At 45.8% G+C, this 16,236-nt stretch overlaps 1 protein-coding gene across 2 annotated transcripts in view; it reads left to right on the forward strand.

The window, feature by feature from the left end:
- DOCK3 (dedicator of cytokinesis 3) overlaps positions 1–16,236 on the forward strand; it is a 585,745-nt gene that overhangs the window by 369,734 nt on the left and 199,775 nt on the right. For both annotated transcript variants that reach the window (XM_084634267.1, XM_084634266.1), the window contains exon 10: positions 12,122–12,203. In XM_084634267.1, coding sequence (XP_084490393.1) covers positions 12,122–12,203 — 82 coding nt within the window. The remainder of the gene's footprint in view (positions 1–12,121; positions 12,204–16,236) is intronic.

A 16,236-nucleotide genomic window follows, 5' to 3' on the forward strand; every position in this document is an offset into this window, starting at 1 on the left:
TGCTGGGTGGGGCGGTTGGCGGGGCTGGCAGGCTCCCTACCCAGCTCTGACAGGCATGTCACTGCAGGTCCTAGGGGGAGGGGTGACCAGGGGGGCTCCATGCACTGCTTCTGCCACAAGTGCCAGTTCCGCAGTTCCTATTGGCCGGGAACCACAGCCAATGGGAGCTGTGGGGGCAGCGCCTGCAGGCCCGGGCAGCATGCAGAGCCCTGTGGCCCCTCCACCTAGGAGCTGCAGGGTCATGCCGGTGGGAGCCGGGAACCACTCTCCCTCAGGTAAACCCAGCTCGAGCAACCCCTGAGCCAGCACCAGCCAGAACTCATGGAAAATCACAGAATCCGTGACCTCCATGGCAGACACGCAGCCTTAGTGGTGGATCAGTAAGGGGTTCTCTTCCCTTCTTTTTATAGTCTCGTAAAACTTTGAAATGTATTCTTTGAAAGATAAACCTAGACAAAGTTTCTCTACCCTGCTGGTGTGTAGACACCATGCTGTCTTCCTGATTCTCTTATCAATTTGCTTTTTTCAGTTAGCTTAATCATGTTGTTTACATTAGATGTAAATGTACTTCCATTGTCTCCTTGCTCAATTCACATTGGAGACACAGGCAAACAGATGAAACAGAATTAATAGGGGAAGCAAAAGTGGATGAGAATCTGGGAGGCAGTGACCATGAGATGGTCAAGTTCAGGATCCTGACACAAGGAAGAAAGGAGAGCAGCAGAATACGGACCCTGGACTTCACAAAAGCAGACTTTGACTCCCTCAGGGAACTGATGGACAGGATCCCCTGGGAGAATAACATGAGGGGGAAAGGAGTCCAGGAGAGCTGGCTGTATTTTAAAGAATCCTTATTGAGGTTACAGGAACAAACCATCCCAAAGAAAGAACAGTAAATATGGCAGGCGACCAGCTTGGCTTAACAGTGAAATCCTTGCTGATCTTAAACACAAAAAAGAAGCTTACAAGAAGTGGAAGATTGGACAAATGACCAGGGAGGAGTATAAAATTATTACTTAGGCATGCAGGAGTGAAATCAGGAAGGCCAAATCACACTTGGAGTTGCAGCTAGCAAGAGATGTTAAGAGTAACAAGAAGGGTTTCTTCAGGTATGTTAGCAACAAGAAGAAAGTCAAGGAAAGTGTGGGCCCCTTACTGAATGAGGGAGGCAATCTAGTGACAGAGGATGTGGAAAAAGCTAATGCTTTTTTTGCCTCTGTCTTCACGAACAAGGTCAGCTCCCAGACTACTGCACTGGGCAGCACAGCATGGGGAGGAGGTGACCAGCCCTCTGTGGAGAAAGAAGTGGTCCGGGACTATTTAGAAAAGCTGGATGCGCACAAGTCCATGGGCTCAGATGAGCTGCATCCAAGGGTGCTAAAGGAGATGGCGGATGTGATTGCAGAGCCATTGGCCATTATCTTTGAAAACTCCTGGGATCAGGGGAGGTACCAGACAACTGGAAAAAGGCTAATGTAGTGCCCATTTTTTAAAAAGGGAAGGAGGAGGATCTGGGGAACTACAGGCCAGTCAGCCTCACCTCAGTCCCTGGAAAAATCATGGAGCAGGTCCTCAAGGAATCAATTCTGAAGCACTTAGAGGAGAGGAAAGTGATCAGGAACAGTCAGCATGGATTCACCAAGGGCAAGTCATGCCTGACTAATCTAATTGCCTTCTATGACAAGGTAACTGGCTCTGTGGATGAGGGGAAAGCAGTGGACATGTTATTCCTTGACTTTAGCAAAGCGTTTGATACAGTCTCCCAGAGTATTCTTGCCAGCAAGTTAAAGAAGTATGGGCTGGATGAATGGACTATAAGGAGGACAGAAAGCTGGCTAGATTGTCGGGTTCAATGGGTAGTGATCAATGGCTCCATGTCTAGTTGGCAGCCGGTATCAAGTGGAGTGCCCCAAGGGTCGGTCCCGGGGCCGGTTTTCTTCAGTATCTTCATTAATGATCTAGAAGAGGGCGTGGACTGCACCCTCAGCAAGTTTGCAGATGGCACTAAACTGGGAGGAGAGGTAGATACGCTGGAGGGTAGGGATAGGAAACAGAGTGACCTAGACAAATTAGAGGTTTGGGCCAAAAGAAATCTGATGAGGTTCAACAAGGACAAGTGCAGAGTCCTGCACTTAGGATAGAAGAATTCCATGCACCGCTACAGACTAGGGACCGAATGGCTAGGCAGCAGTTCTGCAGGAAAGGACCTAGGCGTTCCAATGGCCGAGAAGCTGGATATGACTCAACAGTGTGCCCTTGTTGCCAAGAAGGCTAACGGCATTTTGGGCTGTATAAGTAGGGGCATTGCCAGCAGATTGAGGGATGTGATCGTTCCCCTCTATTCGACATTGGTGAGGCCTCATCTGGAGTACTGTGTCCAGTTTTGGGCCCCACACTACAAGAAGGATGTGGAAAAATTGGAAAGAGTCCAGCGGAGGGCAACAAAAATGATTAGGGGGCTGGAACACATGACTTATGAGGAGAGGCTCAGGGAACTGGGATTGTTTAGTCTGCGGAAGAGAAGAGTGAGATGGGATTTGATAGCTGCTTTCAACTACCTGAAAGGGGGTTCCAAAGAGGATGGATCTAGACTGTTCTCCGTGGTGGCAGATGACAGAACAAGGAGTAATGGTCTCAAGTTGCAGTAGGGGAGGTTTAGGATGGATATTAGGAAAAACTTTTTCACTATGAGGGTGGTGAAACACTGGAATGCGTTACCTAGGGAGGTGATGGAATCTCCTTCATTAGAGGTTTTTAAGGTCAGGCTTGACAAAGCCCTGGCTGGGATGATTTAGTTGGGGATTGGTCCTGCTCTGGGCAGGGGGTTGGACTAGATGACCTCCTGAGGTCCCTTCCAACCCTGATATTCTATGATTCTATGAAACAACGTTCCTTTGTCTACCAGAAACTTGTTTATCCACTCTAATCAGATTGATTGGTTTGAATATATTTTAGGAGTATATTTCCAGCACACATACATAATTCTTTACATACTAACTTTACTTACGTCATGCAATAATATGAAAGACCAGCATGTCACCAGTTTTTAGATGATACCTTACAAGACACTGTTTGGCTAAATGTTCTGACAACAGTGAGGTGGGTGTACCCTTGTCCAGTTGCCACATAGGGGTTCTTATGGTCATAATAAGTAAAAGATAAATTCATATTATTTGCAGTGGTGTTATAGCTGTATTGGGCCCAGGAAAAGAGAGAGATTAGGTGGATGAGGTAATATCTTTTATTGGACCAACTTCTGTTTGTGAAATGGACAAGCTTTTTATTGGACCAACTTCTGTTTGTGAAATGGACAAGCTTTTGAGCTTCACAGACCTCTTCCTCAGGTCTGGAAATAGTAACCAGAGTGTTCAAGGTAAATACAAGGTGGGGCATATTGCTAAGCATAAGGGGTTCACATGTTGTATTGAGACCACTTAAAATGAAGTGAGTAATTAACACCTCTGCATAGGACAAAGGAGATTAGTAGACAGTAAGGTGTGTTACAAATTCTTGTAATGAGCCATAAATCCACTGTCTGTTAATTTAAAAAATAAATAGTATCTAGTAGAGTTACGAATTTAAGTTCCCAGGCTTGTCTTTTGAAGGTGTTGTGCAGGTTTCCTTTGAGGAGGAGAACTGAGAGATCAGATATGGAGTGATAGCTTTGTGAAAAGTGTTTGTTCACAGCTGGTAGGGTGCTTTTGTCCTGAGGAAGAGCTCTGTGAAGCTCCAAAGGTTGTCCCTTCCACAAATAGAAGTTGGTCCAATAAAAGATATTATCTCTCCCACCTTATCTCTCTCAAACTCATATTACACAGATAGTATATGAAACAGGGAAACAGGAATGGAAGAGTACAGAATTAGACAGTTACCCTAGAAAGTGCAACTGGAAATACACACACAGCCAAACTCCATATAGCACAACCTGAAACAGGAAGGAACTAAGCAGATAAGGAAAAAGGCATGACAGATTCTAGAGCTGATGTGACAAAATTATTTTTTTAATAATCCGTGCTGGCTGGGATTCAGCAGAGTTGAACAGAGGCATCCGTGCTCAGCAAGCATCACACCTCAATTATCCAGAATGATGAACTACAGTGAAGACCCTGCTACTTCCCTGCATTTCCACTGGATGCATAATGGTAGACTCGGTTCATAAGTATTACACCTTAAGCCAAATTAACTTTCAGGTTAAATTTACCTACCTTAAAGAGACACATCTGCAATTTACATAGTTTGTGTCATGAGGTAAAAAACTTAGCAATTATAAATAAATTTCTGGAACCTGACAATAAATTCTGAAAACAAAAAATACAGGTAATAGTGGTTATAATAGGTTCCCAGTCATATTCTCTACAGTTAGGGAATATTTGTTTTATATATTATAATTCTGTTACTATTTACTCCAAAACCCATTGATGTCTGAGGCAGTTGTCGGCCAGAGCACCTCATTAATTAAAGGGAAATTAAGGGTATGTCTATACTACCCACAGGAAGGTTGAAAGTACATACCCACAATTGATCAATTCATTTTGTATTTTTGGCATGCTCCTGGATTCCTCACTGATGCTAAGCTCTCACATAGTGGAAACGTTACTTGGTGATACTGCTATCTCCAGTTGGCTAGGAGTCTCTGCCCCATCATGGCGAATGGTGACAGGCCTCAGTTGTTCATGGCTTTGCTACCTCTGAGCTGGACTATGGTAATACAACATGCCTGGGCATGAGGCTTTCTGCACCTGGGAAACTCCAACTGGCACAGAATGCTACAGCATGTCTTCTTAACACACTGGCTATTGCAAACACATCAGACCTCTCCTCCTTTTCCTACACTGGCTTCCCATAGAATATCAAGTTCAAGGTCTTGGTCCTTATCTTCAAGATACTCAATGCTCTGTGCCCAGAGTGTCTAAATGATCAACTAAAACCCTGGGATGAAGACTATGTCAACAACTTTGCTCCTCTGGCACAATGAAACTTTCTACAATAAAAGTAAAGCTCATCTGTGCAGATAGAACTTTCTTGGGAGCTGACCCAAAACTGTGAAGTGAACTCCCACAGGAACCAGGGACTGTTACAAAACTCACTGCTAAGAGCAAGGTGCATTTCTTTGACCCTGCCTTCTCTACCATAAACATATAGCTTTATGTATGTGTTTAAAAAAATCCAAAACAAAATATTCAACTACACATCCAATTCACCCTTGGGAAGAGGATGAGGGAACATACCCATGTGAAACTCTGCTGAAAGGCACTCAGGGCTAGATCCACAAAGGTATTTAGTTGCCCCGTTCAGCGCCTAAGGACTGGTCTACACTAGAATCTCTACAGTGGCTCAGTTGTACTGATGTAGCTGTGCCGCTATAGTGCTGCTAGTGCAGACCCTCTATGCCAAAGGGAGAGAGCTTCTGCCACTGACATAGCACTGTCCACACTGGTGCTTGTCCGTTTAACTTGCATCACTCAGGGGGAGGTTTTTCCACACCCCTGAACAACTTGAGTTATATGAAAGTAAGCACTAGCATGTACAAGTCGAAGTCTAAAATTTAGATCCTCAAAACCTCTACGCAGCTGCTGCCTAACTCTGTAGGCACCTAAATACCCTGGTGCCTTTGTTTCTGCTGTTAAATTCCCCATGATACCTAAAAATATGCAATTGAGCATGCACACAGCCACCAAAGTCCCAACACCTGGGCACCCAGCTCATGCCTAAGTTCCAGAGTGATCCTCAAACTTGGCATTCCAACCCAGATCCTGAAAGGTATTTAGGCACCTAGCTCTTATTGATTTCAGTGAGAGTCAAGTACCTAAATATCTTGAAATATCTGGTCCTCTCTGCCTGTCTTGCTTATGGGGCCTGGTCTAGTAGGTGTTCTCAGAGGCTTCCTAAAACTGTGTTTATTGGATCAGTCTCCGTATCGATGGTGCTGTTGGTCCCTGCATCCCCTTTATAACCATATAACCTTTATCTCAATTGTTAGAGCACTCACCAAGAATGTGAGATACCCAGGTTCAATTTCCCCCTCTGGAAAGAAATTGGAGCAGGAATTTGAACCCAAATCTCCCATATCTTAGGAGAGTGCCCTGATCACTAAGCTATAGGCTATTCTGAGGTGGGTCTCCCTCAATCTCTCCTGTTGAAACTGTTCCACTTTGTATAAATAATTAAATTTATGTGGCTCTCCCACAATATGTGTGACTGCTCTAACCTTGGGATAAAGGTTATATGGAGGCACCAACACCACCTCCTGTTTGGCTTGTTTGTGAGAAAGGGCTTAGTGTCTTAATTCTAGGGAGGATTCATGGCTGTGAATCCGAAGCAGAGACAGGCAACTCACAGCAACCTGGCCTTAGGCACTTAACTCCCATTGAGGGGAAGGCTTAGGCCCCACCCGTCTCCTCAGCATTTTCTATTGACTAGCTTAGGCAGCTCTCCACTCAGCTTGCAGGCTTTTGGAGATTCCATTCTTAGGTGTCTATTCTCATTATGCATTGTAGAAGAAGCCTGGGTGCCTAACTCAAAGCTGTGGATTCCATTAGGTGGCAGGGTACCTAAGTCCCCTTTGTGGATCTAGCCCTCAGATCCTATGAGCACTGTATAAGCACCTATATAGAACAAGAATAACAAAGAACTAAGTTTTCTCTTTTATGTCTTTGTTCTTAGGGATTGGCTTGTTTTGGTCTTGTTTTGAAACAGGATTAGCTTAATTCTTGGCTTAGTGTGAAAGTTGGGGTGCATATTTACCACGTGAAAGTTGGCAACTGTGCATTAGACAGCAGTGGAAGATTTGCATCCAGCATTTACCCAAAAAAGGCTAATTTTTTTAGGTATTGGAACTCTTTATAGTTTGGTGTGACAGGGTGTACCAGGTCCTTTGGGGCCTTGTGGTCCTACCACATCCCGCCCCAGGAAATGAGCAGTGAAGGTGGGTCCTTCAGGCCTGCCTAGAAAGGCTGCAGGGAAGCAGCCAATTAGGGCTCAGTTAAAAGGAGCTGCTGGGCCTGAGCAGTTCAGTCCTTGGTTGAGACCAGAAGGCTGAGGAAATCCTGGAAGATGGAGAAATTCTCCAGGCAAGGAGGCTTGTGGGAAGCCCTGCTCAAGCAAGGGTGGGACAGAAAATCTCTCCAGGCAAGAGGCCTGGAAGAAACCCTGCGCAAACAAGGAATGAGACAAATAGAACCCAAGAACTATAATTTAAGGTAGAGTGAACATGATGGGACCGAGTGGGAAGCGGCCCAGGGCATAGCAGCAGCAACCAAGTAAACGAAAGCAGTAAATGGCTGCTGTCTATAGGGTCCCTGGGTTGGGACTTGGAGTAGTGGGTGGGCTGGAGACACCCCTCCCCCCCAGCCACCGGAAAAGTGGCCTGGTCCCCAAGAAGGGGATAAGACTCTATTAAAAGCCCAAAATAGACCCAGGGACATGGCTGAAGACCCTGGAGGGGCCAACCCTTTGTTGAACTTTGTTTCCCTCCCTGCCACCCCCACGAAGAGGACTGAAATTAAGGATTGACATGGCTGGAGAGCTGGGACACCAGAGAACAACTAAAGGCAAAGAGTCTCCAGGGAGAAAGCCCTGGGGGGTGCTGCTTTATGACAGGGTAGAGACAGACTTAACATTGGCCCAGAAGGGTCTGAGAACTGAGCCGAGATGCAGGGCTGCAGATACCAATGACTGCACAATGGTAGTCCTTGTTGGACATTTGTTACCGTGGAAGGGGTTCATCCATTTTAGACTATGTTTGACTTAGCCAGAGGGCTGAGCCACTGATGAGGGCAACAGCTGACCAGGAGCATTGTGAACTGAGAGAGTACAGGTTCACACCCCGCTGACAGGTGGGTGCTCAGGAGAGGTGTGTTCACCCCATCACATTCAGTTTTAGTGAGGAGTAAACACAGTCTTAGAACCTCTGCTACAAAAGTAGTTGTCATGTGTTTGAGGGTCATGATGGCTATCTGCAACAATCTTGATAGTTAATTCTAGGCTTTTTTGGATTTGCTGTTCTTTTTTTTGGAACTCAGGTTTTCCTTGATGAAACTAGTCAACCAGGTACAAAGCATTATGGAGAAGATACATGACATGAATTATAATTACAAGAGAAATGAAAAAAATGTTTTCTCATATAACTGCAAGACTGCATAATAAAACTGGTTTAAGAATTAAAATAGCTGCATCTGTTGAGATCAAAGTCTGTGCAGAGGTGACCTAATAACTATTTTTTAAGTCTTTCTGAAAAGTATTTTTGGGAGCATAGGAAAAGTCTCCTTTGTATAGTTCCTGTGGCTCAGGGGATGCAGCTACTTTAAGAAAGCTATCAGTTCATTCATATATCTTAAAATTAGTGCAGAACTTTAAAGCCACTGTAGTGTAATTCTTATCTGAAAAGTGACCGTATAAAAATGTGACATTCTGCCTCCTGTGTTTATTCAGAGTCTGAGTTTGCGGAAATGCTCAGGTCCACAACTTGAGTTGAACCTATGTCCATCCTGGCTGTTGGAGACCAGCGAAGAAGTACTGGGCTCATTGTGGATTGTGTGTGTCACTATGGGGGTAGAATAACAGCAAACCTTAAGAAAGCTATTGGCTTTGCTCTGACAATCTTGCTATTTATTGACTTCTGTCTAGTCTTCCTTTTCAGGAAAAATTGTTGAAAAGGTTGTGGCAAAACAGGTCAGATGATATGTGAGAGCCTTGAGCTCATCCAGGGCCAGCCTTAGGAAAAATGGTACCCTGGGCAAACTTGTGTTTTGTTGCTCCTGCCCCCGTCTCCCCAGGCTTCCCCATTACCTTGGGCCTCTCTGCCTCCCCAGGCTCTACACCCATCCCCTGATTTCCCCAGGACCCCTCCACCTCCACCTCCCCATCTATCACCCCTGGCCCCTGCTTCCTCCATGGGCTTCCGCCCCATAGCCCCTGGCCTCCACTGCCTCCCAAACCCCATCACCCCCAGACCCCACTGCCTTGTCCCCTCATTGCCTCAAGCTCCTTTCCATGGTCTTGCACCCCAGGCCCACCCTGCTACTTGCCTCTTGGCCACAGTGACCCCCCTGACCAGGGCACCCTGCACGATCACCCACCCATAAGGCTGGCCCTGTGCTCCTCACCTAGCAGACCTGCCCCAGTCACCCACCCAGCATCCTGGCTTGCCTAACAGGGAACGAGAGAAGGGCTCAGGGGCTGTCAGTGCTGGGAAGAAGCAGGCACTCAGGCCAGGCCTGGCCGTTACCTTGTTGGTCCCAATCCCAGTCATGGCATTGTCCAGGTGGAAACAGAGCGGCACCACCAAGCTCCAATCCCTGCAGCGGCTGCAGATTCTCCAGGGGACCCAACAAGCATGGTGTGATGACTCAAAGCAGCAATGGCCATGAACCCTCCAGCCATCCTCAGGGCCAGCCCCTTCTCCTTGCCCTCCCCCCACCACCTAGTGGCTCCGCTTCTCTCTGCCACCCACCGGGGGCACTGGGCTCCTCTGGTCCTGGGTGGAGGCCATCACGAGCCACCACTCCACTAACATATACTGCTTGGGGGGCATTGCTCCCCCAAACCCTGCACATGGCTAAATTTCTGAGCGTCAAAGTTGGAATTTTTAAAATACTTAATGTTGGCCTAACTCTGCTTCCATTAAATTCAATTGACTTCAGTGGGAACAGAGTTACACCAACACTGAACACTTTTGAAAATCCAACTCCAAGGTTCTTGAGATTCACTTCTTTCTTACTACATCGGCTCCAGCTGTAAGAGCACTCCACTCCAATCAGCCAGAAGGAAGCTCCAGCAGAAATAAGAACAGCCATTCATGGAGAAATGGAAGTGAGAATTTTCTCTACTTATTTTTCCTTCACATATATTCAGAAGCTTAGTGGGTACAGAACTATCTTGTGCCCCTGGGAAATTTTAAAAGCATTTTTGTCACTTTTATTTTTACACCATTCACCTTAATTTTTACCACATTGTTTGTGGCCTATATTGCAGCTGATACAAGCGTAAAAAGAAACAGAAGAGGCAGGAAATGTGCCCAAAATGCTTCATGTTCTGTGGAATAAGTTTTAATATCTGAAAAACATGGTCTTTTACCCTAAACATCTAGCAGGATGACATAGGCCCTGCTCTAAGACGTCTCTTTTTATGTCTTAAGAATTTTATTTCACAGGAACATCAATTTTACAGCATATTCTATATTACAGGGTCACACAATCCTGTTTCAGCCACAGACTGGCTAGTTGATCATTTTTGGTGCCAAAAATTATTGATAATTTACTAGGATATTTTAGTGCAGGGGTGGGAAAACTGTGGCCTGCGGGCTGGATCCGGCCCCTCAGGGATTGCCCATCGTGGTACCGCAGGCCCCGCGCCACTCTCAGAAGCAGCCAGCACCACATCCCTGCGGCCTGGGGGGGCAGGGAAGGGGGGTGCAGAGGGCTCCATGTGTTGCCCTTGCCTCCAGGCACCGCCCCCCCCCCGCAGCTCCCATTGGCTGGGAATTGAGGTGCGGCAAAGGCAGTGCGCGGAGTCCTGTGCCCCCTCCTCCCCCAGGGACCTCGCAGGGACGTGGTGCTGGCCACTTCCCAGAGCGGCATAGCGTGGGGCCAGGGCAGGCATGCAGGGAGCCTGCCCTGGCCCTGGAGCGCGCCGCTGCCAGCCCGGAGCCGCTTTAGGTAAATGGCGCCGGGCCAGAGCCCGAACCGCTCCTGCACTCCGCATCCCCCCTGCACCCCAACCCCCTGCTCTGAGCCTCCTGCTGCACCCCAACCCCCTTTCCTGAGCCCCCTCCCGCAGTCCGCACCCCTTCTGCACTGCTGCCCTGAGCCCCCTCCTGCAACCCCAACCCCCTTCCCTGAGCCCCCTCATACACCCCACACCCCTTCTCTGCCCCAATCCCTTGCTCTGAGCCCCTTCCTGCACACCACACCCCCTCCTTCACCCCAGCCCCCACCCCCGCCCCAGCCCTGCATACAATTTCCCCACCCAGTTGTGGCCCTCAGGCCAGAAAGTTTGCCCACCCCTGCTTTAGAGGGATGGTGACTAGGAAACAAAGTGTTTCAGATGCCATCCCAAACCACAGAGCCACCCATATCTTAAGTTTAATAGTGCAAATAAATGTCTCACTTTAAGAACATTAATAATTAAATAATTGCGCAAGGTTGGAAAAGTTACCAAGGGTACATATTCTAATGTGCACAGCTGAAGGCTGAGAGTTATTTAAATGTGTATACAAGTGCATAGTCACAAGCCCAGCAAATAATTAAATCTACTGATCTTGGTTTTGTGTATCTATATAAGTAACTTCTCTGTCATGACTTGTGTAACTACCATATTGTGTCCCCATTAGTGGGTGAATGATTTGGTTTACAACCCCGTTTTGTTGATTTAGACTCCATCCTCGCTTTGCAGTAGGGCTGTTCAATTTATGAATGATAAAAATTTTGGTAAATCAGGTCCTGAGATTCAAGAATTGCTACATTATTTTATTGGATTTGTTCAAAATGAATAAGCTTTCAGACACATTTTCCTCATCGCTGTATCCTTCTTTTGTTTTGATTTCTTACATTTTTGAGTGAATTTCAGTGGTCATGAAAGTGAAAGGCAGACAGAACTAACTTGAACCAAGCATCATGCAGGCATGTGCTATGTAAGTTTCCTTTACACAGCTCTGCAAATGCGCACTGGTTCTTACCTGAAGTACCTTCTGACCCCAAACAGCTCTGTCAATAGACGTCAATCCTGTACTGCAGCATTCCTGCTATTCTAGTCTTGGATCACCGAGCTTTGCCACATGCTTTTTAGTCCTTATCTGCAGCACTTGTTCAAGTCCTGTGCTTTCATGAGACTTCATGCACTTGAAAAATAGCCTTTACACAAGTCTGTTACTTTAGTATGATAATCTGCCAGTAAGATGTATCAGCACTGCAGCTTTTCATGAAGAGGTACTTCCTGTAAAACAAAGCCTTCTACAATAATTACTCATGGCTTCACAATGTAATTCTACCTGAGTCACTGAATACAATTCCTTATGCTTTGAGAAATTCAAAAATGACAGGGTTTAACACACATTTTGAAATATTTATTCTTTTTTGTTTACATTTGTTGCAAGTAAGTTTCCTTTGTTTTCTTTGGTTTTTAGTGAGCGGTTTCTGGTGAGATTAAACAAGAACGGAGGCCCCAGGAATCCAGAGAAGATAGAACGGATGTGTGGCCTTTTCACAGTATGTATGAATTACTCATTCTCTTTCCCTATCTAACTGTGAACTGAGACTTCTCTTGAAGGTTGTTTGACTGTAGACACGGTCACTCTGGGAACATATAGAAATTCTTTCTTTCCTGTATACTGAGGAAAATGAAAACTGTATATTTCTGCTCAATTTAATGAAATGTTAACATTAGAAAATTGAAATAATCTTCCAGATTAATTGATTTTTTCAAGTAAAGGAACATCAAATACATTTCACAGTTTTCATCTTTAAATGCCCGTTGCATGTATTATACACTTAGAAAACAGAAGATGGGAAATTATTTCTTTTTTGACTGTTTGTGTGGATCCCACTCTTTGTGCATGCACCTCATGTTCACAAAATAGGAATACTTGAATAGCAGTGTCTGCAGGGCCACACCTGTACCATGTGTGCCCTCCCTCTCCCCCATGCTGGCATAAATGCCAGAGCCATCCCTCGTTACTCTTTTACCATCCATGGCAGTTAGATGGAGCAAGCAGTGTCCACCCACTACCCTTACTGGAATCTGCTTCAGTTGCAAATTAAGTGTTAATGTTAGTTAGTGTTAATGCCCTTTAAATTACTGGCCTCCCCCTTTTTTTTATTTTAAAACCCTCCAAAAACCTAAATTTAATTTGTGTCTTAGCACTCTAAGCCACTATCCAGGCCAAAATGATGGATGGAGGGGAGGGATAGCTCAGTGATTTGAGCATTGGCCTGCTAAACCCAGGGTTGTGAGTTCAATCCTTGAGGGGACCATTTAAGGATCTGGGGCAAAAATTGGGGATTGGTCCTGCTTTGAGCAGGGGGTTGGACTAGATGACCTCCTGAGGTCCCTTCCAACCCTGATATTCTATGATTCAGGCTTCAAACAATTGCTGTCCTGGGATGTTCTTATTCCACCCATGGACAGTCACAGCCTATTTTGTCTCAGTGACAGCTGTGTGCCAGACTGCTACTTAGTGTGTCATTCCTTCAGAACAAGAACGAGAAAGTCCAAGGACACTTGTTTGAAGTTATACTTGCTCAGACGATCAATGAGAAGAACTTCAGACCTTGAAGAGTGAAGATCAATTTCTAACATGGATTCTGCCTCTTCTAAGACATTGTCAGACAGTGACCCTGCTAGCTAGCATGCAAAACCCAACATGTTGTCACCAGTCTGTTTCTTCCCATAAGGAGACCCAAATCTTTGCTCTCCCGGGAAGAGAGTACTAAGCTTGCTCATTCTCCAGAGGCAAGTGATGTCGGTTCAGCTATGGCTAGGTACTGAAGAAGCACAATGCCTGTTACTAGTACTTTTAGGCATGTGTACCAAATGCGATAACACTAATCTCAACATATGCACCAGAACCAACGTCAGCACCATTGATGGAAGTCTTAACAGCACCAGCTGATTTAATGTTGGTGGAGGTGACTTCATCCCAGGACCACTATTGGCACTTATATCTCTATATTTGGAACTAGTGCATATTTCTGACCAGTACCAATGTTTGGGGGACACTTTTTCTCCATTATCTAGCAGAGAACCTTCTCCTCCTCAGATCACACAGGTCAAGATAAGACCTCTCTCTACAGATCAGGGACTCTAACTTTAGAGCTGGAAGTCATCTGCTTCTGGCATGGTAATGGTCTGGTCAGCCCTGTCAGAACCAGCATTGTCAAAATGATGCTGCACCTTGGCCCTATGGGGCGTACTGGAGACCACCATGCAGGAGCCAATCTCCTTCTTATCATTCAAGGAAATGGAGAGGATCTCAATCCCCTTGACAGACCCCGTCTACAGACAGGGAAGAACAGCAGCTGGCAAAGGAGGATTGGTTGCTCAGGGGCTGATATTATCAAGAGAGAAATGGTTGGCAGTACAAACAAGCTTGTTACTCCACAATAGGCTTCCAACTAAATTTTGAGAGGTCTGCTTTGACACCAGTACAGTGAATAGATTTCACGGGGACACTCTGTACCTTGGGGGAATACCCTACACCCCCATGTGCATCCTTATAAAATGATTGTGTGGCATCCAGTGCAAAGTTTGTCATGTCAGGTGTCTTTGGAAGGCTCATGATGCACTGAGCATTGTTGCTATAATGATGTCATAGTAATTGTTGTTACAGTAATGTTATAGTAATATTATAGGTTCTAATTTCATGTATATAGTTATGATGCTGAAAATGTGTCCTCGTGGCTTAAAACAGGCCCAGGCAAAACTTCTCCAAGAGCAGAGAGGCAGTTCACATCTCATCAGGGCATGTATGGGACAAAGCCAGCCCAGCCTCACAGGAACAAAAGACACTGGCCTAGGGTCTGTTGGACTCTCGAATGAGTCATCTCCCTTCCTTTGGTCAGTTTGGGACTACAATGAGGTAATGGTCACCTGACCCTGAAGTGGGGGGCAAAGCAAAGAGGGAAGAAAGAACATGATAAAAGGGAGAGATGTTTGCCATGTCTTCCTCTCCCACCTCCATCTACAGACATCATCACCAAGCGACTGAAGTGCTGATCGAAGGGGAGAGCCTGGTTGAAGGGCAACCAGTCAGCCTGTGGTGAGAAGCATCTAAGTTTGTAAGGGCACTGAAAGTGTTAAGATTAGTTTAGAATGCGTTTTGTTTTTATTTCATTTGACCAACTCCAACTTGTTGTGCTTTGACTTATCATCACTTAAAATCTATCTTTGTAGTTAATAAATTTGTTTGTTTATTTTACCTGAAGCAGTGCATTTGATTTGAAGCATGTGAGAGACTCCCCCTGGGATAACAAGCCTGATGCATATCAATTTCTTTGTTAAATTGACAAACTTATATAAGCTTGCAGTGTCCAGCTGGCATAACTGGACACTGCAAGACGGAGGTTCCTAGGGTTGTGTCTGGGACCGGAGATATTGGCTAGTGTCATTTGGTTGCACAATCCAAGGAGCAGCTTACATGCCAGAGGCTGTGCGTGAAAAACCCAGGAGTGGGGGTTCTCACAGTAGAGCAGGGTAAGGCTGGCTCCCAGAGTTAAGGATTGGAATGACCTAGCAGATCACCAGTCCAGATAACACCAGGGGAACAGAATAGATTTCACAGGGACATCTCTGAATGCAGTGACAGGCAGGGCTTACTTTTACCTACTGATAGATTTCTCACCCTAAAGTATCTTAACAGTTCAGTTCAACCTCAAACCTGAGTGAGGAATTGCCTTCAACTATTGGGCCATGTTTTTGTAACCCCAAACACTAGGTTATGTCTTTGATGCCTCCAGGGATGGCTCAGGACACTCTACATACCAAACAAACAGTCTGGACAAGCAAGTGTCTGTAGTCAGCCAGGTTCTGCAGTCACTCAACTGGTGGAAGGATCCTTCCAAGGTCTGTACAGGAGTCCCATTTATTCACAATTTCACTACCATTGTGATAACATCAGACACTTTCCTCTTGCGTTGGGGATAGGAACCTCACACAATCCAGGGCAAAGGGTCATCCAGAGCAGTTACTCCACATCAACCTTCTAGAGTTGAGAGAGGTCAGAAATGCTTGCCTTCAATTTCTTCCTCTGATCAGACCAAATCAGTCAAGATCATGACAGACAACGTAGCCTGTGTGTTTTATATCAATTATCAGGGAGAGGATGTTCCCCCTCATTCTGTGCCGAAGCAATAAAACTCTGGAATTGGTGCATACCCAACCAGGAGTCATCTCAGCTTCTTACCTTCTAGATGTGCAAAACACTGTGGCTGATGACCTCAGCAGGCATTTCTCCCAAAACATATTATTAACTTGGGTGCTTCCAGAGGTAGACCTCTTTGCAACTGCCGCCAACACGACGTGCAAGAAATGTTGCTAAAGAGGAGACTAGACCCTCAATCACTATTGGGCTGTGTTTTTGTAACCCAAAACACTAGGTTACATCTTTGATGCCTCCAGGGATGGCTCAGGACACTCTACGTCCCAAACAAACAGTCTGGACAAGCAAGTGTCTTTAGTCAACCGGGTTCTGCGGTCACTCAATTTCTTCCTCATCTCATGGATGAGAGGCCTTCCAACATTACT

This window comes from Lepidochelys olivacea (genome assembly GCF_965140295.1).
Source record: "Lepidochelys olivacea isolate rLepOli2 genome assembly, chromosome: 7".
Classification (NCBI taxonomy): domain Eukaryota; kingdom Metazoa; phylum Chordata; order Testudines; family Cheloniidae; genus Lepidochelys; species Lepidochelys olivacea.